Source organism: Sceloporus undulatus, chromosome 1 (genome assembly GCF_019175285.1).
Source record: "Sceloporus undulatus isolate JIND9_A2432 ecotype Alabama chromosome 1, SceUnd_v1.1, whole genome shotgun sequence".
Classification (NCBI taxonomy): Eukaryota; Metazoa; Chordata; class Lepidosauria; order Squamata; family Phrynosomatidae; genus Sceloporus; species Sceloporus undulatus.
The window spans coordinates 375,632,178-375,659,944 of NC_056522.1; the positions used below are offsets into that span (position 1 = coordinate 375,632,178).

Consider the following 27,767-nt stretch of genomic DNA (forward strand, 5'->3'; position numbering starts at 1 on the left):
CCTATTACGTCATCCCTTCCACTGACCCCGGGCATTCGCTCTTCCTCCTTTCCCATGATGCTCCTGGTTGAAAACAAAGTCCCACGTGACCGGCGGGCGCCCGCGGCAACATGGCGTCTCCCAGGAGCGGCGGTCGGTCGGGGCCTAGTTGGCGGAGGCCCGGCGGCGGCATCAGTATTAAGGCTCCCGCCGTGGCCTGCGCTGTCGCTGAAGGAGCGGAAGCGGCTGAGGCGGCGGAGTCCGGGGCGGAGGGGCTGTACGTGGCGGTGGAGCGGTGCCCGCTGTGCAACACCACCCGCCGCCGCCTCACCTGCGCCAAGTGCGTCCGAGGGGGCGACTTCGTCTTCTTCGACGGACGGGACTCGGAGCGGTGGGTCTCCCTAAGGAGAGGGGCCTGGGGGTGGGTTGGCCCCATAAGGGCACCCCTGGGTCCTGGGTGCCATTGCCCTCCGTGTTCGCGAGGGTTAGGGGCACAAGGCCCCTGGATATGGATACTCCGCCAATAACAAAAGCACTGTGTTTTAACCCAAGAGGACGCCTCTCTAGGGACTCTGGGTCCTCCAGACAGACCCTGGCCCTGGAACTGCGCTGGAGGAGCCACAAAGGCCTATCTCTAGCTCTTTCAGGGCAACTTTTAGTTAAAGCCGAGAGCAGAGTTGCTTTGGAGGAGCTAGATATTGTTAGAGGGAACACATGAATCAAATCCACGAATGACCAAAGCGCAAACGTGGAGGGATGAGTGTATATGCTTTGCAGCCTTGGCTTTGTATATATATTCCACTCACCTCCATTGCAACAGTCTCTGAAGATGCTCATAGCCACAGATGCCGGCAAAACGTCAGGAATACACTCTTCTAGAACATGGCCACAGAGCCCCAAAACCCCACAAAAGTCTCTGTTGTTGTTGTTGTTGTGTGCCCTCAAGTCATAGAATCACAGCAGTGGAAGAGACCCCAAGGGCCATCCAGCCCAACCCCATTCTGCCGTGCAGGAACTCTCAGCCGAAGGACTGGGGCCTGGAGCAGATTCCGCCTCAACATGAGAAAGAACCTCTTGAGAGTGAGAGATGTTTCTCAGTGGAATATGGTGGAGTCTCCCTTTTTGGAGGTTTTGAAACAGAGGCTGGATGGCCATCTCTCAGGAGTGCTTGGATTGTGGCTTCCTGCATGGCAGAATGGGGCTGGGCTGGGTGGCCCTTTTGGGGGGCTCTCCAACTCTATGATTCTATGGTTCTAAAACTATAACTCTTACTGGAGAGAGTCATGCTTTGCAATCCTGATGCAGTCGTGTCTCATGATCTGGGACATTCTACTTCCATTATGCAACTCTCATACCGGATGGCAACAAAGTATAATGAATCTACATTGGTTCCCATAGAATCACTGAAACATAGCATCCTTGAGTTGGAAGAGACCCCAAAGGCTATCCAGACCAATCACATTTGGTTATGCAGGAAGACACCATCAAAGCACTCCAGAGAGATGAGCCATCCAGCCTCTGCTTAAAGACCTCCAAGGAAGGATACTCCGCTACACTCCGAGGAAGGAGTGTGTTCCACTGTCGAACAGCCCTTACTGTCAAGAAGTTCCTCCTAATGTTGAGGTGGAATCTTTTTTCCTCCAGTTTGCATCCATTGCTTTGGGTCCTAGTCTCTGGAGCAGCAGAAAACAAGCTTGCTCCCTCCTCAATATGACATCCCTTCAAATATTTAAACAGGGCTGTCATATCACCTCTTAATCGTTTCTTCTGCAGGCGTTTCCAACTTATCACAACCCTAAGGTTGCTAGAAGAAGCTAGAGAAACAGAATGGTTTCCAATCGGCAGGGATGCATTTGATCACCATACTTAGAATCATAGGGCCATGCAGGAAGACACAATCCAACCTCTTTTTAAAAACCTCCAGAGAAGGTTTGTTCAACTTGTATGCAGAAAGTATATGAAGAGCAGGGGTAGACTCAGAAGAAGTGAAGATAGGAGGAAAGAACATCAATGATATAAGATACACAGATGACACCATAATACTAGCAGAAAACGTCATAGAGTAGGAACAGCTACTATGGACAATCCAGGAAGAAAGTGAAAAGGCAGGCATACTGCTGACCATAAACAAAATAAAAGTAATGACCACAGAAGATCTACACAAATTCAACGTCGGCAATGAAGAAGCAGAATAGCAGTAGTTAAAGATTTCCTGTTGCTTAGATCAAACTTTGATCAGAACGGAAATAGGAGTCAAGGAATCAGGGATGGAGAGGCTAGCCATCAAGCCATTGTAATCCTCATTGTCGTACATGGATGTGAGAGCTGGACAATGAAGAAAGTGGATAAGAAGGAAATCAACTCGTTGGAAAAGAGTGTGGAGGTTACTGTGGAAAACCAGAAAGACAAACAAATGGGTCCTTGAACAGATCAAGCCTGAACTTGTCCTGGAAGCCAAGATGATCAAAGTGAAGCTGTTGTACTTTGGCCGCATCATGAGGAGACATGAATCACTAGAAAAGGCAATGATGCTAGGAAAGCTAGAAGGCCCCAGAAAGAGATGAAGACTACATCCCAGAGGGATAGACTCAATCAGTGAGGTCATGGGCCTAAAACTACAGGAATTAATCAGAAGAGTGGAGGACAGGGAGCCTGGAGATATCTCATCCATAGGGTCACCATGAGTTGAGGTGGGCTCAGGGGCGGCTAACAGCAACAACAAGGCAAACCATCATGAGGTTTTCTTGACAAGTTTCATCAGAGGAGGTTTGCCATGGCCATCCTCGGAGACCGACAGAGTCCTAGTCCAGTGCTCAAACCACTATAGCATGCTGGGAGAATGATGATGTTAATCACAAAACCACTTAAATGCTTCTTGGTGCAAAAACTTGGAGCGCTTCTCTGCCATACAAAGGAGAGTGTAGCATCACAAAGGATGGAAGCAACTTGGGTCTCCAGGGGATCATCTCCTTTTGTCTTGGAAATGGAACTTAAAATGTTTTATATCCTGAAGTACCCACATGGCCAGTAGGTGGAAGGGCCTCCCTGAATGAATATCCCTCCAATACCACCTGAACTGAGAATAGACACATCTTGACAAAATGCAGGCTTGTGACTAAGGTTGTCTTAATTTTCCCGCTCCTGCATGCTTTTTAACATCTTTGCCTGATGAAAAAGCCAGTGGAGCTAAGAAAGTTTGTGCATTTTGTGCATTTTGGTTGATCCAATAAAGATATCACTGTTTTGTGGGTCTTAGAAGCCAACTCACATCGTCCTTCACTATTGGCTCTCCTAAGTAGAGCTCATGGCAGTTGTAATTGAAATATTGTAGGGAGATCTTTGCCCCCCCCCAGAGCCCCCCAGAATGGCCCGATGGCTTCAGCTATGCTTGTTTGGTTACTTTTACCAAGTGGAATTCAGAATTACACTGTGGAAAGTATCTCTCAATTATCACAGCTAATAACTAGTGATGCTGTTGATAGCATTTGATCCTTCACTACAAGTTTATATGAAAGAGAGCTAAGAGAGCCAGGCTTAGCCTCTGTGCAATTATCACTTGGATGCTCTGAAATATAAATAATGATCAGGAAGATCAGCAGTTCAAGCACTGTTTTGGTTGTGTGCTTTCCAATCCTGAACTCTGCAATTTGCTACTGCAAGATGAAGTGATGGCTGGCAGATCACCTTTAAAACAGACTATTAATGAAAGATAAGGCTATCAGAGGTTACTAATGATGAAAATGTTTATATGCTACAGCTATTGCCAGAATATGCTTCTGAACACTAGTCCCTGGACAGGGTGCTTCTTCACATATGTCCTGCTTTTGGGCTTCTAGGCATTGGTTGGTCACTATAAGAAGAGAATGCTGGCTCAGTAGACCTTTGGTTTGATGCACCAGGGTTGCTCTTTGTTTTTGACACCAGAACAGTGGTTGATTTTCTGCCTTCTGTCTTGCATCTTGAAGAGGGAACAGGTGCTTGTCCATTGACTGTCATAGGGTTGGGGGAGTTCTAGATAATTTAGTCCAGTCCGCTCCCGCATTTGATGAAAGAAATCCAGCAATAGATCACCAATATAATGTTTTCTAGCCTAAGTATAGGGGAGTACATAAACCTTATAATTAATCAATTTTGTTATCAAAATATTCCTACTATTAATTTTAATTAGTCTTCATCTGACATTACTCTCTTTAACCCAGTTATATCTGGTTCTATTCTCTGTAGCAGCGGAGAACCATCCTTCAACTTTTCTGCTTCACTCTTTTTCAGGCTGAAACATATTTTCACTCCTTCTTTGTAGGATTTGTGTTCTGTTTCATTGGCTATCTTCATTGCTACCTAAGGAGCACAAAGTATACCCGCTTTAGTGCACGACAGATGTCTTTACGTTGCAGAATTTATAGTTATAAATAGCTTGGGTGGTGTTTAGTAATACTTCTGGCAAGTGTCCTATTTATACAAATAAAGGGCTTGGAGGGAGGAGAAAGAGGCCAGCAAGACAGACACCTGCTTGGAATGTTAATCCCTAGTTTTGCTGTAGTACCTAAATGTAAGAGAAAAGTCAGCATCTAAACAAACTTGCTAGGCTTCTTCCCAAGAGGGCTCTTTTAGTTACATGAGCCCTTGGAACTAGAGTACTCCTACAAAGTGTATTTGGGGACATGTTTCTCTTCTTGGAAAACAAGAGCTACAAGGGAGATTGGATATCTTTCTTTGGAACAGGGTTTACTTTGGAGGTATTTGTTGTTGCTAACCATCCTCAACCCCTACTAAAAGCGACACTGTAGATGGCACGTCTCCAAGGCCCCCCTGTCTTCCACTGCTCTGCTTAGGTCCTGTAAATTCAGGCCCCTGGCTTCTCTGATTAAGTCTATCCATCTGACGTCTCCATAGCATTGAGCCATGCCAGTTAAAGCAATGTCAGACTGGATTATTTCTGCAGTGTGGATGCAGCCTTCGTCCCCCCCCCCCGCCCCTGGAGAAATTCCACATTGAAAAACAGTTTCACAATTTATGCAATTATTCCAGCAATGAAGGATCGGGCTTTGAAGGTTTTGAATAAGACATTTCTGTTCTTAAGTCAGCTTTTCCAGGATCTGGGTTAAAATCAGGCAAAATTAACAAATTAAATTCAAAGCTTGGAATTTGTTTTGTCCTTTACATCTTTTATTACATGCCCTTAAGTTTTACCCTTGATTCATGCACAGATCATGGCAAAATCCATAATTTTAGGTCCAAAACCAGTCCTTGATTTATACTTGAGTATATATGGTGAGCACATGTGTTCTCTTTAAAGTTGTTGTTTATATGTAAATAAAATTGTCTGCATGTGTATGTGTGTCAATGCACCATAGATGTGCATAAGAGGGAAGCTTCTGACCTGTGTGTCTTGGAATGCTAGACTAAAGCCAGCAATTTCTGTGTTTTCTCCTATACCTGTAGTGGTGTCAGGACCATTTCCCAGTCAGTGTTACTAAGAAATTGTATGCATGTAAGAGGGAGGGAGACTGAGAGAAATAGCCAGTAAGATACATTGGTATTCCTAGTCTGCGATGGTCATGTTGGAAAGACCCACATATTTGGTCTTTGCATTCAGCTTTTTCATTCACACATGCTGTTGAATAGCATAAGAGGACCTCATAGAAAATGGCCAGTCTTGCCACTGCAAGATGGACCCATGTGTGATTCAGCTTAAGTGTCCATTCACTTTCCATTAGCTAGAACTCTTGCCCTTAAAGTTTTATCACAATTTCCATTATTTTCCCTTATATTCACTCTCTCTCTCTCTCTCTTCAGCATTGGAAGGCATCTTGGATGGTTGTTCTGCTGCTCCTTAAGAATTTTAAATATTTTTGATACGTTGGAAAGATAATGTTTTAATGCTGGTGGGGTATATAGATATGAAGTCAAAGAGTTGGAAGGTACTGCAAGGGCCAGTTAATCTTTGTCCCATCATGCTAGAATACACAACTACAGCATTCCCGAGAGATGGCCATCCAACCTCTGTTTAAAGACTTCAAAAGAAGGAGAGTCCCCCACACACTCCAGGGCCATCTATTTTGCAATCACATAGTTATTACAATTGGGAAGTTCCTTGTAATGTTTAGTGGGATTCTTTTTCTTGCAATTTGAGTCTGTTCATTCATTTCCTGGTCTCTGGATCAGAAGAAAACCAGCTTGTTCCGTCTTCTACATGAAATTTAAAATCCTGTAAAGTTAGGAGAATAATGATATTTCCTTCTCTTTCCTTCTAGGCATAGTTCCCAGATGGAATTTGTCCTTGATCTACAAAGGGACGCTTATTCTTCCTGTTTGTCTCTGTGTTTTGGAACATAGTATCATTCCAGTACGAATGTCTGCCATGCTAAGATTGGTCAGGGAGACTCTGGCCTTCATAGTGGGCATTTCTTGTACAGACTGGAATTGCCTCTAGCAGAGATCTCAGCAGAAAACTTGCCACCTTTTGCTTTCTCGCCATATAGATTATTAAGACTGGTCCTTTATTTGATTCTAGGCTTACTTAAACAGCTTTGTATTATAACTTGGTTACAAAGGGATGCAAAATGGTGTCAGTTCTTCTTTGTTTTATCTCAGTAGAGCCTTAGATGCCATCATGTGTAAACTTCACAAAAGGGCTTTGTGATTTACGCTGTGCCATTTTGCTGGTGGTCAGACCCTTCTACCCAATTGTGTGAACAGCTGCCCTGTTCTGTATTAACTTTCTGGTGTGTTGACTCGGAAGAAATTTGGGGAACAGCCAAAGATAAGTGGTAGAATACATGCATTTTCTGCACTAATTACCAGGTTCAGCCTTAGTACCTTCAGATAAAACATTTAGGCAGGAGTGTGGGAAAAGAGATTTCTCTCTCTTCCTGTGAACCTGAAGAGCCACTGCTACTCAGGAGTGGACAGTGCTGAGTTGATTGGACTAGTGTATGTGTGTGCTGTGTGCCTTCAACTCGTTTCTGACTTATGGCAATCCTTAGGCAAACCTATCATGGGGTCTTCTTGGCAAGATTTGTTCAGAGGAGGTTTGCCATGGCCCTCCCCTGAGGCTGAGAGCATGTGACTTGCCCAAGGCCACCCAGTGGGTTTCATGGCTGAGGTGGGAAGACTAATATAGAGTTGTCCTCTGTTTTCCCGGGGGAACTGTTCCGTCCCCCCCCCCTCCGAAAATGGAAATCAACGATATTCAAGCCTTATTGACTTGAATGGTGGTGCGCCCTCACAGGCATGCACCCCATTTTAAGTCCCTCCATTTGCCCCTCGTGAGTAAGCAAGGGATGCAGATTCGAAGTCCGCACAAACAGAGGGAAGACTGTACATTTATAAATCTCTCACTGAACTCAGAGGGGGTTAGTCCTAAGTAGATATATGCTTGCTACTAATGTGTGGTTGCAATTCCTATTTCTAAATTCTAAACTTCATATCTAACTCCAAAAATTTATATTTTTAATAATAGCTTTCTTGATTTGATGGCTCATGATAGGATTTGGAGAACTCCTCATTATGAGTCACACAAATCACACTTTGCTCTGAAACCTAGTGTTTGTTTCAGGAAGTGTCTTTCCTAGTCATTTTGTGTTTGTGTTTGACAGATGAAGCTGGTTAACATTTAATTAGCTGGAATGATTCATTGTGTGGCAGGAAGTCCTGCAGTTAACAAAAACAGACACGTCCTTTTGCCCTTGACTTGTGCAATGTATTTTTGGTGTTGCAGCCTAATTATGGCAACAATGTCAGGGGAATGGGAGGATCATTTCCAGAAGGTAACAAAACCAAGTAGTGCATAATGGATAAAGACTGTAAGATGGGAAAGTTCTGCATTTAATTTCACCTCTGCCAGGAACTCCTTAGCAGCCCTGGAGCAAGCCCTCTGCAAGATGAACTGTGTAACTATGGCGCGTTACAGACCGCTGAGAAGCAGCGGTCTAGCTCTGCCTCCGCTTGCAGCGTCCGGGAACCGCAGCCTTTAAATGGCGCGGCTCCCGGATGCTGCAGAGAAGGAGCGCGGAAATCGCACTCCTTCTCAGGCCCTGGAGGAGGCGCCGCGAGTGCTAAAGGGCGCACTCGCAGCGTCACTTCCGTTGCGCCACATGTGGATGCAGAGCGTCCGCTACGTCAAAATGGCGGTGCCCATATGAACAGGGTGCCACCATTTTGTACGGACTGAGTCCATGATAGGGTAAGGGGCGTCTAGAAGAAACGCCCCTTTTTCAAACTGGAACGTCCTCAGGACGTCCCTAATGGCGGTTTGTAACCCGCCTTTGCTTCACAGGGCTGTTGTGAACGTTACTGATTTTTTTTGTTTAATTTAATCAATATATTTATTTATATGACATCTTTCTGCCTGCTAGCAGACCTCTAACACTTCTAACTGTAAATGCAAATTGATCCATAAGTTAACAGCAGTGGTAGCATAAGATAACAGCAGTAGTAACATAAGAAGATATGGAGGCTGGAAAATATCTACTCCCCTGGCCTTATAAGCAACTGTGGCTAGAGTATTTGTTCTTGTTCTAGTTCTAGAACATATTGATCTAAATCAAATTGTTATAGTCTCAAATAGAAGGTGCCAACTGAATCAACTATTGACTTAACCAGATTCTAGTTCCCAAACTTTGGTCTCCAGGTGGTTTTGGACTTCAGCTCCCAGAAACCCCAGCCAGGTTGGCCAACTGTCAGGAATTCTGGAAGCTGAAGTCTAAAACAACTGGGTGAGCAAAGTTTGGGAATTTCTGATCTAGTTGATTCATTGGATCTACTCAACTTGGTTCTAGTACATCTGGGCCACTGTTGGAAGCTCCTTAAAATGTGCCACCTATTAAAAACAACAACAACCCCCCTTGGGGGGAAAAACACCCTCATATCATATACCTGCTGGCCAGTAATGCTAAGCTTCCGATCAGCACCAGAATGGCCTGCTGGCAAATCCAGGTGGCACTGCTTCAGAGTGTTTGTCTTTCCTTATTCCTTTGTATTTTTTGTGTTTGTTTTTCAGAGTATTTGATGCTTTCCCCCAGCCCCTTTCATCAGTGTCTCTATGACCCTTATAAGGCAGGTCGGTAGTACAGTCATCCCTTCACATTTGCTAGTGTTAGGGGTAAAGGACCTCCATGAATGTGGAAAAAACACTATCCTTTTTATCTGAGAGAATAAGGAATCTCCAGGTCCTCCAGTTCAACTCTGTGGTAAACATCTGCCAGACGTTGATCATAGGATCATGCTGGAGGACCTATAAATGCCTAGAGATTTCTTTAGGAACTTCTAGGTTCTCCAGCACAACTCTATGGTCAACTTCCAGCAGAATTGCAGTGGAGGACTTAAGAGATTCCTAGAGAGGACATATTAATCAAAACCGCAAATAATCAAATCTGCAAAAGTCAAAGCTACAAATGTGGAGAGCCAACTGTATTATTGATGACCATCACATTTATTTCCATATTATGTGAGGAGAGTGAGGGGTGAGTACTTACCTCAGGCAATCTGTGGAAGTCAAATTATGAACAGATTATTCAATTAGTTTGGTGTGATACACTTTGCATATCTGCGTAGCTTCTAACATTCACAGGAGCATACTTTGTGGAGTAATCTCCAAAGAACTGGTTTATATTCCAATGTGCTCTTTTTTCCCTGCCAACCAGTTTTAATGGTATATGGATCAGTTGCTGTCATGTCAATAGAGAGAGCCTTTTGGGATTAAAGTATTTATAAATTGAAGTAACATGTTACAGCAAGCTGCTGCTTCATGTAGTCTTCCATTTCTCTCCCCATTTTATGATTTTATGTTGAAAAGTGTCATTTTTAATTGGCAGCTTACCAGGTCAAAGGGAACTGTTGTTGTGTGCCTTCAAGCAGATTCGAATTTATGACAATCCTAAAGCAAACCTATCATGGGTTTTTCTGGGGCTGAGAGTCTGGGACTCAACCAAGGTCACTCAGTGGGCTTCCATGGAATCAAACCCTGGTCTATGGAGCTGTAGTCTAACACTCAAACCACTATATCATGCTATTCCTCCAAAGGGAACTAGGATGCACTTATTTGTCTATTTTGCTCTTGGATTCTTGGTGGGTTTGACAGCTCAACAGATATTCATAACTTCCTCGGCTGGGTCCTTCAACTACTGTAATGGGAAGTTGTTGGGCTGTTAAAAAGCAGTTGTAATATAGTCATATGTCACTATTTGGTATTACTGGAAACATACAGGGTCTGCTGGAAATGAGAAAAGAGGAACATTGCATTTCTGTCCATTTTCACTCAGAAGGAAGCCTCATTGTGTTCAGTAGGAGTTACTTTTGGGCATGTATGAATTTGTGCAACTCTGTGCACATTTATTGGCAGTAAGTTCCACTTAAGGAAGCCAGCATGGTGTAGTGGTTTGAGTGACCAAGGTTCGAATCCTCACTCAACCATAGGAACCCACTGGGTGACCTTAGTCAGGTCACATTCTCACAGCCTCAAAAGGAATTCAGTAGCAAACAATCTCTGAAGGAATCATGCCAAGAGAACTGTAATATAGAGAGCCAGTGTGGTTTGAATGTTGGCTTTTATACCATATCACTATTGTTCTCTGTCACGTGTGTTTTAAATAAACCCCACAGAGCTGACAATGTGGACCACTTACTTTTCCCCCCAGCCGGTTAACTGGTCTGCTGCTAAGCAAGAAATGTCAGCCAGGTGTCACCTCCTATGGTAAACAGAAACTCTGTTATCATGGCTTTTGTACAGGTTCTGATGGCAGTGTTGGGCATTTGTATAGTTCAGGTGCAATACCTGTTACGCCACATTTGTTCAGTCAATTCTTTCAGCTCTGTATGTTTCTGTTTTGGGGAGAGCAGAACAAGCAACCTGGGTAGACTGTGAGTATGCAGTCATGAGGTTTAATCATACAACAAGTCTAGAAGATTGCCTTCAGTTTAAAAGACAACAAAGCTGTTTTGCCAGAGGAGCACTATCAATATTTGCACATATCCTGTAATCATAGAGTATACCTGGGTGTATCAGTGACGAGTTGCAGATGAGCACTTCAGGGCCACCTCTGGTGTAACCTCCTGTGATTTCCTAAGCGTTTGACAGCCGAGGCACAACCGGTTCTGGGATTAAAAATAAAAACATCTCTTTTTTCCCTGTTTTGCACTCACTAAAAACCTGTTTGGTGAGCGTGTGTGTAAAAGGGCATGTGAACTTTCAGTCATATTGCTAATATGCAGATGTGTTGAGAGGTCGGTTGGTTTTATTGTTAGTAAGTGGATTCTCCTGCCACCCTTTCCCCCACTAATACTGTATTTAAATTTTACGACTACATGAATCAATCTGAAAATGCTACCAAAACATAAAAGGCAGGAATTTCTCTTGATGGAGACATGATATTCCATAACAAATTTAAATGTACATGTTTTGAATGGAAACTGAACTGAGAAGAACAGTGGTGGGGAAATAAATGTCTAAATATAATATTGAACATGCACTTTTCAGTTACTGTTTTCTTAGAATCATAGAGTTGGAAGAGACCACAGGGGCCATCCAGTCCAACCCCATTCTGCCATGCAGGAAATCCAATCAAAGCATCCCCAATAGATGGCCATCTAGCCTCTACTTAAAGACCTCCAAGGAAGGAGACTCTTGTTTGGGCTTGCAACATTAATAAACATGTCTGGAAACCCATGGTTTTCTAGGTTAGGTGGGATGATTTCAATCCTTGCACTGTTGTATTTTCCTCTCAAGAATTAACATGCCTTCTTGTTGAAGATATAAACAGTCTAAAGCAAGAGTGCATTTTCCAGGATCTTATTATTATTATTATTATTATTATTATTATTATTATAGTTTATTTATATAGCGCCGTAAGTTTACACAGCACTTTACATAGTCATCAATCAAAATACAGATAAAACCTGCCTACGGTGTACAATCTAAAATCAAAAGCAGCAAAATGATAAAATAACAACTTATAATAATACAATATGTAAAAAAATACATAGCAAATAACAGTAGGAATCTAATAACATGGCAAATCACACTAACAATAAAAAGAGAAGAAATAGATAGCAATTCACAGCAATAGTAAAAAATGCATAGCAATTAACATGGCAAAACAGATACAATAGGATATTAATTCATCTCTTATCAATCATAGAATTATAAAGTTGGAAGAGACCCTTCTCAATGATCATCTATTGCAAGTCCCTGCTAATGCAAAAATCTACTGCTATAATATACTGAGTGGTGAACATTCAGCTTCAGTTTAAAAACATCCAACAAAAGTGTTTTAAAAGCATAGTTAAGCTGGTTCAGTGAATCTGGGCCTGTGCTCTTCTTGAGAATGTAAGAGGTGATTGGCTGGATCAGGCCACCTCTGCGATCAAAATGGTTACCCCAAAATTAGCCATGGCCTTTGATGGGCCAGTAATATCTTCTGCCATTTCTACTCTAAATTAAGCCAAATGCTGTGAAATCGGGGTGGGGTATATGTGAGCAGTGTGGCCCATGGGCTGTCCACAAAATCTGTGTAGCCCCAGAGCCTCTCAGACATATGTGCTTCTTTTAAAGTTTTTTTGGACCAAAAAAACAATATGGAGAATTGGGTGTTGGGGTACAGCTTTACATTCAAATGTTGTTTTCTCTCCCCTCCCCCCCCCCTTTATAAGGGGCCAAAATAATATTTTGAGAAAACAAATTGACTTTTTGGTCACGTCAAGTTTTGTGAAAACTATTTTGTGTGGCTGCAAGGGTCCAGGTGACATGGATGTTGATGGTAAATGGGGCAGGTTTAGTTCTTTGACCTCTGTCGCTGTCCAACCTTTTTCTGGCATAATTTCATTCATCTTGCCACCGCTAAAGTTGATAGATATTTTCTGTCTAACATATTGAACACCTACAATTCTCAAAAGTGTTTTGTGCAGAGATTAAAAGTTACAGTTATGAGCCTGACTGCAGGGTCTGCTTTAGCCACTACATTCTCGTGAACTAAAAGACCTCATTTGTATTCACCACTCCATATTTTTTTGTTTCTAGGTTTTCTGAAAAGAAGGAGAGATTAAAGCACCTTAGAAACAAGCAGCATGAATTCCAGTCCCAGTAAGTGCCAATTCTGTTTTGCATCGTCTTTCTGACCTCTGATGTTTGCTAGTGTGATTCTGCTTGCCAGCTAATTTTCTCTTCACTTCTTGTAGGTTATTAAAAGCTATGGAGGGGAAATGGATAACTGACCAGCTGGTGAGTCCTTACAAAGCCTTCCACTTCATATTTAATTGGAGCTGCATCGCTCATTGCTTTGAGGGATGGTACTTTTCCCCTGCCCAGTCAGGCTCTCCTGTGCACACTTTTGTAAAGGAGTGTGGGATTGCCCCATGGAGCAATTAACACTTTGCATTTATTCGGAGACATAGCTGTGTTAGTCTGGAATACCAATATGGAAAGGGATCGTATATCACCTTCGAGACCAGCTGAGCGAAACAATTTGTACAACTTCTTTCTCTCAGTTAGTCTAAACCAGTGCTCACTAAACTGCTCTTCAAGAGATTTTGGACTTCATCTCCCAGAAGCCTCAGCCATATTGGCCAGTAGTCTGAGATTCTGGGAGCTAAAGTCCAAAATCCCTTAAAGAGCACAGTTTGGGGACAACTGGTCTAAACGGTGCAACAAGATCCCTTTGCAAGCTTAGCTTTTATATAGCATTCCCCCCCAAGGTTCAAAACACAGTACAGTGCTCTCATTCTCCATTTTAATTAAAATGAAAGTAAATAATTAAGAGGAGATGAAATACAACAGATAATGGATTTCAGTCTTTTATGATGAGATTATATTTCCCCGAGTTGAACAGCACAACCACAATTCCTGTATTTTAAAAATGAAGACTAAATGTTCATAAATTTGATGAATGCCTCACATCAATAAAAACAAAGGTTATTGTTACCTGAGCATGCTGTTAACCAATATAAACCTGTTGGCTGAAGTTCTAGATTTCCAGTGGTATAAAATAACCAGTATAGCTTATCCAGTTTTTCTGTTTGTGAGCCGTGTCCAAATGGCAGGGCCTATGATTTAGTAATAATAATAATCTTTATTTCAGCCAACAGGCCATAAGACAACAAAGTGTGTATAAAACGCATAAAACATATAAACCATATAAAGCTTATTAAAATGGGGCTATAGAACAGATATTCATGACGTACTCGTACCTATGATTTAGGTCAGGGGTGGGCAACTGTATGAAGGCCAGGGTCAGTTTTCCCCTGCAGTGATTCTAGGGTCCCCCTCCTCCTCCTGAGTAGGATGCTATCTCTAGAGATCATCTATTTGAACTGCCACCACCCATTGATTTTAACACACACACACACCCTTCACTAATAACTCAGTGGGACATTATTAAGGAGGGAACTGGCTTGTTTTCTGCTGTTCCAGAGACTAGGATCCGGAGCATTGGATGCAAGCTACAGGAAAAGAGATTCCGCCTCAGCATTAGGAGGAACTAATGTAAAGGGCTGTTCGACAGTGGAACACACTCCCTCGGAGTGTAATGGAGTCTCTTTCCCTGGAGATCTTTAAACAGAGGCTGGATGGCCATCTGTCGGGGATGCTTTGATTGAGGTTTCCTGCATGGCAGGAGGTTGGACTGGATAGTCCTTGTGGTCTCTTCCAACTCTATGATTCTATACTGGGGAACTTGACTTGTTCTTTCCACCTGACACTGCAGGGGCAAATACACACACACTGAGCAAAAGGCACATGAAAAGAGTGTGGGGGGAAAGGAGTTCTGTGAAGGAAGCTTTATTCTAAGTAAGGAACATACATATCCAAAGAATATCTCATCCCGGATATTCCTCCAAACAATTATTCAGAAAGTTACAGTAGCCTAAATCGTATTCAGCCAAGATTGAAAAGAACCATAATTTCCCTAACACATCTGTCTACAACATTTTCCTATTCTGCTCTCAGTAAAGATTTAGAGTCCTGGATGTTCATGGAGGAAGCTAGGAGTCTGGATGCCGTTGTTCAGTCTTGACCAGCTTTCCTAGTCTCAAAGTATCACTTTGTTCTTTTCTTGCTTTGTGGTATCCTGAGGGTTTTATAAGCTCCGGCACATCACTTCAGCTGGTCATCTCATTGGGCAATTGTCTCCTCTGTGTTATCTTCTATGATACAGCCCCCAATGCAACTTCAACACAATAAGAAGAAGAAGAAGAAGAAGAAGAAGAAGAAGATTTATTTATATGCCGCCCAATCACTGGGAATCCGGGCAGTTTACAACAGAGGGGATAACAAGATGGTTCCCTGCCCTCAGGCTTACAATCTAAAAGACATGACACAAAAGGAGAAGGGAATGATGGGGGGGAAGGGGATCAGGTCCAGCATTCTTCTCTCCCTCTAAGGCCTGGACCAAGGCGGATGGACTGGAGGGAGGGCTCTTCTTCTTTCATACCTCATTAAGCCTTTGTTTACCTGGAGAGGAGACTATATTCCTGAGCTGTGTTGCCCAGATATTGGCAGAGCCCCAAAGACTACAACTCCGCTAACACCAAAATTCCTCCATTTTTCTTAAGAGTATCTCTCAAAACGGTGACTGGGGTAATGACACCGCATGTCCTGTCTCCATTTTGAGAAGTATTTCAATGAAAATAGAGTTAGGGCGGGGTGGGATGTGTAGTCTGGGTTGGTGATGATATTTTTTGTCTGTTTTATATTGGGGGGGAAGCATGGCGTTTATACAGTTTTTGACCCATCATTGCCTGAAAATAGTGCAATTTAAAAAATATAGGGTTTTGAAGGACTGGTATGGGGCTTAGGGGCCACATGTGTCCCATGGGCTGCACTTTCCCCACCCTCAATACAGGTTGCAGGACAATTTGGTAGAGGAAATGTATTGATGTATATTATTACTTGCTTCCAGAAGGAAAATGCTCATGTACAAAGCCAAAATGCAGCATGTTCCTTTAACTATGGCATTATGTCAGCCTCAAGATAGATCAAGGATATTGTGGTGACAATGTTTGTCTTTTCTGTGATTTCATAAACCTTTGGGTTGTTGTTGCTGCTTCCAGCCAAATTCATATACAGGCGCAACCAAAGAGGAATAGACCCAGTTCTGCCCCACCTACTTTGAGCCTTGGGGCAGAACTGGGGCAGAGCCTTTGATGCTAAGAATGCTAAAACAGTGGGCTGAAACAGTTTCTGCTACTTTGCTCCCTTTCTTTCAGAGGTGGAAAATAATGTCTTGCAAGATGAGAATTGAACAGCTGAAGCAAACCATCTGCAAAGAAAACGAAGAGATGGCAAAAAGTAAGTAGTGATCGTGGAGTAAAAGACTCAGCTGATCTTAACTGCAGTTCCTGTTTTCCCCTACTCTGGCGTAGCCCAGTCCATTTGCAAAGTGTGCTGCATAATCTTAGTATTCCTCCGAATCTTACTGGGACTCTTTTATCTGATTGTCATTTAGGATTAGCCATCTTGAATACCATTATTTATTGGTAGTAAAAGGTGAGTTATAAGTTTAATACTCCAGTAATGATGGGCATGACTCAATACCCTAAAGTTACCAGGTCCTATATAAAGTCGAAGGCTTTCATGGCCAGCATCCATAGTTTTTTTGTGGGTTTTTCGGGTTATGTGGCCATGTTCTAGCAGAGTGCTAGAACATGGCCACGTAACCCGAAAAACCCACAAAAAACTATAGTACCAGGTCCTGTCTGATCTTGGAAGCTACTGGGGGGGGGGAGACTGCCAATGAATACCAGGTGCTGTAGGTGATAATTCGGAGGAAGGAGCTGGCAAAGCCACTCTTGAGTATTCCTTGCCTAAGAAAACCCTATGAAATTCATGCAGACACCATAAGTCAACGGGTGACTTGAAGGCACACATACAATATGATGGCTAAGGGGCTTTAAGGGCAGGTTTTCTTAAGTTAACAATCTTGGCCCTGGGCTGACAATTGGTGCATTCCATGGTGGACTCTCAGCATATGAAGTTAACTAGCCCTGATTGGCACTAGTATGAATTGAGGGAATACCCTCTGGTATTCCAAGAATCTTCTGCTATGTACCAACTTTCAAAGCAGAATAAATTGCTCATTACTCTGTTCCAAGTCCAGATTCATGCCAACAAGGGAGGGGAAAGGAACCCTTCGATCACAAATAAAAACTGCTTCTGCGTGAGAGAGTAACAAAACCAGTCTCGTTTTGGTTCAACTGCCATCATTGAACCCTTACTCTCAGCTCCATTTTGGGAGAATGGCCAGATATAAACTAATTGAAAAATAAACAAAATAAAATCACTACTGTCCTAGATTCCGAGTGGCTCCTCAGAATTAGGGATGAGAACCAGAAGCTTTACCGCCGGGCCCAGCGCCACCAGGAAAAGAAGGAGAAGATCCAGAGGCACAACCGCAAACTGGGAGAGCTGGTTGAGAAGAGGAACTGTGACTTGAGAAACCAGCATGAGCATCTGGCCAACCTTCGGCGGTCGCACATCCTAGAATTGACTTCAGTCATCTTCCCTATTGAGGAGGTGAAGATTGGCATGAGGTAGGGAGGAAGCAGCAGAATAATGAGTGTGATCAGTGGCGTGTTCAGGAGATGTTTGGCTTTCTCTGTCTGCAAGACAGAAAGGGTTTCATGTGTACAGTAGTCCCTCCCGATTCATGGGGGATCCGTTCCAGACACACACACCCCTGCACGCGCAAGTCAGAAAAACTGCAAATATTCAAAGCGCATTGGTTAAAATGGGCATGCACTCATTTTGTCCCTCCTCGCTTGCCGTCCACAAAGGAACAAGGCCACAGACTCCCAAGTCCGCGAATAGGGAGGGATTAGTGTATATTCATTTGTTGTAGAGTTGGGTGCAGGAAAGCTGGAGACACTGGAAAGCAGCGAGAATCTGGGGATGAGGAAGCTGTGAAGGAAACAGTTATAGCTGCCTTCTTCCTATTTGTAATATAGCCAAATCCAAACCATTTTTACATAGAAACAAGTGCCATTTGAGCACAGATCTTTCATTTCATTTTTAAAATGTTTTTCATGTTCATTACATTTTTATCTTGCCTTCCTTTCAAGCAACCTCAGGTATTCATCTGAATAACAGCAGGGAGTAGTTAATAACTAACACCAGGTCACCTTATTTGCTAAGTGGTTTAGCAAATTTCTTCTCAGCCTTGGGCAGGGAGCCAGTCATGGGTGCAAGTGTGAGTCCTGGCACAGTTGGGAGGAGAGCAAGCCCCAAGCAGAGGTTGGAAAGGTTATTTTTGGGGACTACAACTCCCAGTCTGGCTGGCTAAGAACTCCAGGAGTTCCTCTCCTCAAAAGGAACTCTTCCAAGCTCTATTCAGAGATGGAGTCTGAACCCATATTCTGCTTGAAGGGGGGCAGAATGATGTGTGATGAGTTTGGGACCCTGGTGAAGTGGCAGACCAAGGGGAGAGTCAACATGGGGACAGAGGAGGGACAGGCTGGCAGAGGCAGATAGAACAGATGAGGAAGCTGTACACAAAGGGCCAGAGTTTTGTTTCTGCTCAGGTAATTAGAAGCATTTATTACCATGCGTAGCTCAGGATGCCCCCAGCATCACTTTTCATAGAATCATGGAATTGTAGAGTTGGAAGAGACCACAAAAAGGGCCATCCAGTCCAATCCTCTGCCATGCAGGAACTCTCAATCAAAGCATCCTTGACAGATGGCTGTCCATCCTCTGTTTAGAAACTTCCAAAGAAAAAGCTTACATCAATTTTTTTGGGTCCTATTCTCTGGGGCAGCAGAAAACAAGCTGCTCTCCTGTCTTGTGGCTCTCTTGTAGCTGTTGGATTTGGTCTGCTTGGTCCTGGATTTAGGAGTCCCTTGGTATCAGTCTGGTGCTTTTCTTCCAGGGACCCTGCCGATGTGTCCTCTGAGAGTGACAGCGCCATGACATCTAGCACTGTGAGCAAGTTGGCAGAAGCCAGGAGGACCACTTACCTGTCCGGGCGATGGGTGTGTGATGATCACAATGGAGACACCAGCATCAGCATCACAGGGCCTTGGATAACCCTTCCCAGCAACGGAGATTACTCAGCTTACTACAACTGGGTGGAAGAGAAGAAAACCACTCAAGGGCCTGGTGAGTAAAGAGCTGGCCAGGTGCAGTATTTGTTATTTAGAGCCTGTTGAGGATGCTTGGGTGTCACCTCATGCCCAGTTCTGCACTCAGAATAACTTGTGCAGACAGATGTAGAATAGTAGCATGCCACAGTGCAGGGAAGAGAGCCAGTGTGGTGTAGTGGTTTGAGTGCTGGACTATGATTCTGTAGAGCAGGGTTCAATTATCTACTTGGCCATGAAATCCACTATGTGACCTTGGGCAAGTCACATGCTCTCAAAGGAAGGGAAAGACAACCCCATTCTAAACAAACCATGCCAATAAAATCCCATGATGTGATCCCCTTAGGGTCACTGTAAGTTGGAAAGGACTTGAAGGCCCACAACAACATTGCAGAGAAGATGGAGAAAGCATGGTAGTACTATTGACAGAGTTACGTGTGAGCCAAAAAGTTTCTAGATCTGCTAGGATATGTGTGCAACAGCACAATATTGCCTGCAGAAATCCCAAAAGTTGGAAGGATGTGTAGCTTACATTTCTGACAGCAGAGGATGCCTTCTGTATGTAAGTCTAGGGCCTTTCCTCTCTGTCCTCTGTAACTCCAGGACTTTCCTCTTGTGCAGAGGAGTTGTGCCAGTTACTCAGTTTGTATAATTTACATACATAGGTACTGGAGAGTGGAAAGACCATGCCTATAGAGCCGGTGTGGCATAGTGGTTTGGGAGTTGGACTGCGACTCAGGAGACCAGGGTTTTACCATGAAACCATAACAAGATGACCTTGGGCAAGTCACATGCTCTCAGCCTCTTCTGAATAAATCTTGCCATGAAAACCCCATGATAGGGTTGCCATAAGTTGGAAATGACTTGAAAGTACACAACAACCATTGGTTAGTTGTGGGAAGGTATGCCACCATCTTCCCAGATGCATCTGGCGTGAACACAGGAGAGGGCCTTCTTGGTGGCTGTTCCCAGGCTTTGAAATTCTCTTCCTGGAGAAGTTACACTGAAACTGTCCTTGCTATCCTTCCATAGGGAAAGGTGAAGACTGTGATTTCAGCAGCCCTGTAGGTGACTGGTGATGGAGAAAAGACCTTTAATAATATGATGTTTTGTCTGTGTTATTCATTGTTGTTTTTTTCTTTTAAAGTGCAGGCTTTTAATACCCTTAAATTATATTGGTAATGTAACTATATTTTAACTTGCATATGTTAAATTTTAGCTGAGCTTCTTTTTAAAAAAGTGTAAGCTGCATTGAGTCCCAGGACTGGGGGAAAGAAGGGATATACATAGATAAAAGAATTAACAATGAAATAATATTTTTTAAAAGGAGGTAACATTTTTTGATGGGACAAGTTATAGTTCCTTGTTCTGTCATGAGAAAAGCATTGGTGATACTTACAAGCACATAGGTATTTTGGGTTTCAGTTCTACCATATGTAGAAAAGAGGACACCAGCATTCCTATTGAAGTTGTTGCTGAGAGTCTTTGGATAGCGGAGATCACAGTATGTCCAGCGCAAAGAACAGCAGGAGGGCAAGGATCACTTTCCCTTACCAGAACCTTCACAGGCCTTACCCCTCAGAACAAGCCTAAATATATTTCTTTTCCTCTGCAGTCTTTATCAAAATGACACCAGGAAGTGATACTGTTTTTGAGAGGGACTGCAGAGGACAACGGAGGTAGCTGGGAGTAGTAGTCTTCTAGGGTGCTTTTGGGGTTGGAATGGGAATATTTTCTTCAGTTTTCATATGTTTGCAGAGGGTTCTTTGGGAGGAGATGATGATGATGATTATTTGGGGGTTTAAGGGTTTTTGGTGGATTGGGGCAGTGCTTCAAGGACTCTAAACAGCAGTTTCCAGAAGTGGCTCACACTCTGCCCACCCATACCATCTGACATTGGGGAGAGAGCCAAGCAGCTGCTCATTCTGGCAAGGCCTCTTACAGGCTGTTGATGCTTTTCTCTCATCTGTTCTAGACATGGAGCATAACAATCCCGCCTACACCATCAGTGCTGCTCTGTGTTATGCAACTCAGCTGGTCAACATTTTGTCACACATACTCGATGTGAACCTTCCCAAGAAGCTGTACAACAGGTGAGTCTTCTCAGAGAAGCCCGAGGGCTTATGCTCAGGAGCACTGTGGAACTTGGCATCAGCCCATGTGGAAGGCACCGCCTTGAGGAAGGGTGCTCTTAACCATTGAAATCGAGAATGGTTGAAGTGTTGCCCTTCAGATCTTGCCTGTCAGGAACTCCCAGCAGCCCTAGCCAAGCTGACCGAGGGTGAGGAATGATGACACTCACAGTCCCACAGAATCTGAAGGGGCCCATAATTCCTACCTGATTTAATTAATCTTAAAACTGGAGTAGCCTCATAGGGGAAGATATTCCCAACGCTCCCTCTCCAAGCTGTCCATGTATACCTGTGGGTAACTACATGAACAGTTCAGTAGTGCTGCCTCGTTTGAGAAACCAGAGATCAAAACTGAGAGTCAAATGTACTGTCCTCCCACTTATTGATGTGTACCTGCAAGTTGTTTGTGACCTGTGGCAACCACAAAGTGCCACAGGGTTTTCTTGGCAAGGTTTGTTCAGACAGGTTTGCCTTCCTCTGAGGCTGAGAGCGTCTGACTTGCCCAAGGCCTGGTCTCCAGAGTCCGGTCCAGTGCTCAAATCACTACACCACCCTGGCTGGCTGTCCTCCCAGTGGGTGCAACAAAAAGCAACCATCATGCCCAGTGTCGCTGGCTAGCAGTGCTAGAGCAAAGCCGCATGAAAGGGGAGATAGGTGGGGAGTCCTGCTCTTCTTTTCCCCCACACATGTGTGTGACTTTATGTGTTTTGCAGTGAGTTCTGTGGAGAAAATCTCAGCAGGAAGAAGTTCACATGGGCAGTGAAGAAGCTGAATGCCAATATCCTTTACCTTTGCTTTTCTCAGGTAAGGGACAAGAATTCTTTTTACTCCTTTCTCAGACAGCTTTGCATTTGTCCCTCCTGATCTTTGCGTGCCTTGCTTGACTGATATTTGGCTTTTTTTCTTCTCGCTTTTCTAGCATGTAAATTTAGACTTCCTGCACCCTCTGCATACGCTCAGGAACCTGATGTACTTGGTCAGCCCTGAGACCGAACATTTGGGAAGGTAAGAGAGAGCCTTTCACCTCTTGGGATTCCTCCTTCTGCACTCTGGGTCTTCTTTTCTTACTTCTGTCTCTGTCCTGTGCTTCCTTTTTCCTGGCACAGCTTTTCTCTCATTTCCCCTCTCCTCCCACCTTCCTTTCCTCCTCCAAATCATCCCTGGTGGGTCCACGCTGACAACCACGTCTCAGTGTTAAATTGCCTTACACTGGATCTGCTCTGACTACAAGCCCAGCAATGTCTAGTTTTGGAAATTTTGAAATCATTGCAGGGTTCACGGGATTTCCCCCCACATTTTCTTGGAGTTGCAGTTATAAATTTTGGGAAACTGAAATACATCCCATGCTTATTTTTATGTGAAAGCTAAACTTTTTTATAGTTTTTTTTAATTGCTTTTGTAATACACAATGGGTTCTTCGTATCTGCTGGGGTTGGTTCCAGGATGCCTCATAGATATCAAAACTCATGGATGCTCAAGTCCCATTAAATACAATGGCATAGTAAAATGGTGTTCCTTATATAAAATGAGAAAATCAATTATCTGTGGATAATTGAATCCGTGGATAAAGAATCGGTTGATATGGAGGGCTGACTTTAAAATGTTTCATTCATAATTTAGCACATAAAATTGTACTATCTTGGTGTATTCATGAAAATTTAAAAATAGAAAAGCCTTTGTTTTGTGCATGTAAAATTATCAGTACAGTCAGCTCTCCACATTTGCAGCTTTGACTGTTTTGAGTTTGATTATTCACATATTTAATTAATATGTTCTTTCTAGGAATCTCTAGGTCCTCCACCTTGATTCTCTGGTCAACGTCTGCCAGAAATTCACCACAGAGTTGCACTGGTGGACCTAAAGGAACACTTTTCTAGGCATTTGTAGGCCTTCTCTAAGCATTTGTAAGGGGGAGGCATACTTTGCCTATAGAATGTGCTGGAATCATTGTTTTCTAGTCTCTCTTCACACACATCTTCATATTATGCAATTTCTGGCATGTGAAGGTAACAAAACTTTGCCGTAAAAAACTTTATCATTCTATTATTAAAGAGAAAATAATTCAATTTTTAAAATACAGTTGGTTCTCAGCATCCACAGATTCTTTATAAGGGACACAATTTTATTCTGCCATTGTATTTAATGGGACTTGAGCAGCCATGGATTTTGGTATTCATGAGGGGGGGTATATGTCCTGGAACCAAACCCCAGCAGAAGACCAAGGCTTCTTGTTTTTTCTAATGGAATGAGACTTATTTTCCCAAAATTGTTTCAGGATTTTAAAAAAGTGTACACTTCTTTACTTTGTGCAACAGAAGCCAACAAAAGATATCTGACTCCAGACAAGAGCTTGAATATTTTTGGCTTTTATCCAGCCAAAGAAGAGATGGAAACTTGCTCTGTGTGTAACCTTATCCTTTCTAAGCATTCTCAGTTTTTTGCAGCCTTGCTGAGGCGATCTGGTTTTTTTGGGGGGGAGGGGGGAGGCAGCCCTTTCCCTATAAGTCTCTGTAATTCTGCCAATCCTTTCAGAAACTGTTCCTTCCTTATCTGTATTTTTGTTCTGGAACATTGATTTCTGATGCTGCTCTTTGAGTAGACTGCCCCACCAAGTCATCAGTGTTCCTTTTGACAAGCTCTGACCCTTGAGTTTGGCTTTTTCAGTTCTAATAACAGCCCCACAGGCCTTTGACCCAAAAGAGTCTGAAGTAAAACATGTTTTTCAAGAAGCTTTTTAAATCCCCTCAGATCTGGTCCATTTGAGGTCAGTGCCGACCTGGAGGACTCGATGGAATTTGTGGACCCAAGTGGTGCTGGCGAAACGGATGAGAGTGGTGACGAACATATCAGCGACGAAGAGACGGACCTGGGGACGGACTGGGAGAATCTTCCCAGCCCACGGTTCTGTGACATCCCCTCCCAGACAGCGGAGATGCTACAGAGTCAGGGCACGCAGGCCTCGCAGCCAATTGCTGCTAGCAGCAGTGCTGGGGGTATGATCTCCTCTGCGGCGGCTTCGGTTACCTCCTGGTTCAAAGCATACACTGGACACCGCTAAGGAACCATTAGACTCCATGATCCACCATCACTGTAGCTGACGTTTCCTATTCAGTTAAGTAGTGCCTCGAACAACACAAGGATCAGACTGCTAACTGCGTACTCCTAAATTTCCCAAGCTTGACTAGAGCGGTAACATTTTCTAAAGCCCTCCTGACCTACGTTTCAGACATCAGAAATGGGATTTGGGAAACCTGTCTGTTTTGCCAAGGAGAGAAGCAGGAGAATTGCGTCTGAATTCTTGTTATATTTCTCGATTTTTTTCTCCCTCAAAAAGGGAAGCAGACTTTGGAGCATGTAACTTGGTAATCAGTTTTGAAGCATAAAGATATAGAAAGGGAACCAGTTTGAAAGTCAAGCCAAGGCATTAAGCCCATCCATCCTCTCTGATCAGATTCCAAGGGGTTCTTGGGTTTCTTTCTTTTTAAAATGTGTGAGTGCGTATGCGTGTGTCTGACAATGGACAGGAGAAATTTTACAGCACAAATGTACATTTCAGGACCCTTCTAGAAAGCTGTACAAATGACACATTTTTAAAAGTGGTTTCTAATCTCTGTTGCCATAATTTTAATACAGCAGATCATCATGGTTCTTCAGAACCAATAGATTTTTTAAAAAAGAAGATGATTGTTGGTAGGCTATGCCTTTTGGTGTGTATGCTGTTTCCATCCCGTAACAGATTTGTCTGAATGTTTCTCATGTGGAAATACACACAGTTTGCAGACTACCCAGCAGACACCAAAGAGCAGCTGGGACATATTGCCAAGAGAGAATGATCCTATTGCAGACATCAGGATGGTTGTTTAACAAAAACTCACGTGATGAGGAGTTTCCTTGTTTGGTCACGTATGTTCCCTGTCTTGTGTATTTATGGAAAGCCAGCTCTCCTTGGGTGGGAATGTTCCCTTCCTTCCCACTCAGCCAGAATGCCAAGCAGTCCTCTTCTTTCTCTTGTGTCCATCCAGCTTGGCTATTTCTCAGATGTAGCACAGCATACCTTGAACTTGAGGCCCTTTTTTCTATGTAGCTCAGCTTGCTACTGTGGATGTCCCTTCTTCTAGTTCTGTCTAAGCTTTGATTTACATTTTAGGCCCTGAAATTTCATGGGGCAGGGAGTTAGTTGTGGGACACTGCTTGGAGTATGCTGGCCCTTCCCCATGAAATATGCAGTGTGGGAATAGTTCACCAAGGCACATGCGTTTGGCAGCCAGCTTCTTGTCATTTATCCCAACGAAAAGGATCCAGGCCTCAGTTTGTCACATGGGTCAAAACTCCTCATTGTCCAGTGACACAGTGCAGCAACGGCTCTCATCATGGAACAGTAAGGAGCGGCATTGCATGTGTGTTCTTGTTCATGTGTGATGCAATCTTCACATTTTCCTTGGTGGCCTCAAACCTTAGCTGTACACCTATCAATGCTGGTCTGAAAGATCCCATTGCCCCTTGTCCACTCCTCTTGGCAGCTAGTGTCTTGGCTGCTATTCTGTCCAGATGTCTGATATAACATGTAGTGTTGTTGCATGGAGAATCATTTCTGGGGGAGATCTATGTACTCCCAACAAGGAAGAAAAAAGCAAACAAATCAGGGTTTTTAGGCTACCATTCACAGAACTTCCCAGCCAGCATTCTGTGGTGTTCTGTGGTTGTGATCCACTATCTCTCTATAGAGATACGCTACACCGGCACTATGCAATCTCTCTGCAGAATAGCAACATTGTGTAGCACATGTCAATGACTTGGTGCTGTTGGGCAACGTGCAACTGCAGTGCAGAGCCACAATGCAAAACATTGCCACATGGGCAAGTCCACCTCTGAAACTGTCAGCAGAATACGTCCATTGTGCCATGACAAACAATTCACCCCATGGGTGTAGTGTGACATGCATGTGTATGACACTAACAGGATGCAGCCTGTGAGTTGTGGTCCAGAAAAAATGGTTTACTTTCCCCACAATCTTTATAAAAGCTTTCTTGAGGTAAAAAGCTTTTACCATTGTCTGCCAGGGCCAGGGCCAGACATAGTGGAAGGTGCTGTGGAATCGCATGTGGTGCATACAGGATGGAAATTGTTTCTGGTGTGCTCTGATGTTTCTCCCTGTGCCTGGAATAGTTATTTTGGAGGAATGGGGGTGGGTTGCATGAGGATCTAAGTAACTGTTTGACAGGTTTACCCTAACAGTTGTGGGAAAGTAAAGGGAAGCGTCCATCCTGTAGCTAAACCAAAGATGCCTGTATTTCTGTCTCCTGATTTTTAACATTTGGGTGCAGTTTCTCTATCCCACAAATGTTGGCAAGTGGCATAGTCCAGGTCACATCACTTTAGGCTCCTGTCAAGTTAGTCGCAAGATGGAGGAAACAGAAATGGCCATAATGTGGGATTTATCCCCATGGATATTTGACCCCTTCAGATTGCCCTGCAGGTCTCCCATGCTCAAGAATGCTGTGCAAGAAAGATTCTTTTAAAAATAGGCACTTTATTAATTGTGAATGAGATGGGGCTACTTCCAGAGCTTGGAAAAGGAACTCTTGCTACTGCATATTTCAGTTCAGAGCTGTTGGACTAGCCCAGTGCCCTCATCTGTGTACATATTTTTATGTGTTTCCCTTTCTTCCCACTCTCATTATGTATTAATCTTTCTGCTTCTTATTTATGATTTGAGCATACCAAGTAAACCCTTCCTAATATAAGCACGAGGAAGCCACGTTCCAGTTAATCCCTGGTTAGCTGTGGCAGATTTTTAAATTCCAGCGTGCCATCCACTCTCTCCGTTCTGCCTTTTCTAGTGAGGCCTCTTTTCTGCAGGTGTGTGGCATTGAGCCATAATCCAAAGGTTCCCTCAGAGGATTGGCATAAGGTTGGTGGTGTTGCATCTTTTGCGGAAAATCTTTTCTAATGACTGTTTATTGGGCTGACCTTTTAAATGTTTTTACACAGAGACAGAGCGCACTATCTGAAGTGGCTGGGAGTCTGTTTAAAGTTGATCTGCTCCTTGGTTGAAGATAACCAGCAGAGAATTTTGTGAGATCTTTCAGGACTCTTTCACACAGCAGAATTTAGTGCTGTGATTCTGTTTGAAGCGCCATGGCTGCGTCCTGTGAAATCTTGGGTTTATAGATTGGTGAGACATCAGAGAGTTCTGTGGCTGAGAATTCAGAGTACCAATTCCTAAACTGCAAATTCCAGGATTGCATAGAAAGCAGCCACAGTAGTTAACATGGAATCATAATGCTGTTAACTGTGTAGTTATGGTGATGACCCTCAGTTCAAAGCCACAAAGAGAAGGCTGAGCACCTGCTGAGAATCTTTGCCCTAAAAGTAAAAGCCCAAAGCGGAGTATGTGCAATGAGGGTCTCACCCTCTAGAAGAGTCCCACAAAAAGAATTTGAGGATCCCAGATCGCTTCCTCTCTTGGTCTTGTGGTGCCACTTTCAAACCAGTAGAGTTCAAACAAAACATGTGGGTGGTTGTTTTTTTAAAAAAAAAAAAAGGGGGGGGGACCCTTTATTGTATTACTGCAATAAATCTTTAACAAGA

At 43.5% G+C, this 27,767-nt stretch overlaps 1 protein-coding gene across 1 annotated transcript; it reads left to right on the forward strand.

The window, feature by feature from the left end:
- Nucleotides 1-60: 60 nt before the first annotated feature.
- ATG14 (autophagy related 14) lies at nt 61-27,767 on the forward strand. The gene is made up of 10 exons (XM_042470151.1): nt 61-370; nt 12,995-13,057; nt 13,153-13,195; nt 16,177-16,258; nt 17,262-17,499; nt 18,834-19,063; nt 21,020-21,137; nt 21,890-21,980; nt 22,096-22,181; nt 23,925-27,767. Exons 1-10 carry the CDS (start codon nt 111-113, stop codon nt 24,232-24,234), a joined length of 1,521 nt encoding a protein of 506 aa, XP_042326085.1. The 5' UTR covers nt 61-110; the 3' UTR covers nt 24,235-27,767.

Bases quoted from the DNA above. Each gene is read 5' to 3' on its own strand.
- ATG14 (XM_042470151.1), top strand. From the start codon at position 111: ATGGCGTCTCCCAGGAGCGGCGGTCGGTCGGGGCCTAGTTGGCGGAGG. The intron at 21,138-21,889 runs GTGAGTCTTCTC...TGTGTTTTGCAG, and splicing joins CCCAAGAAGCTGTACAACAG to TGAGTTCTGTGGAGAAAATC. The intron at 22,182-23,924 runs GTAAGAGAGAGC...AAATCCCCTCAG, and splicing joins GAGACCGAACATTTGGGAAG to ATCTGGTCCATTTGAGGTCA.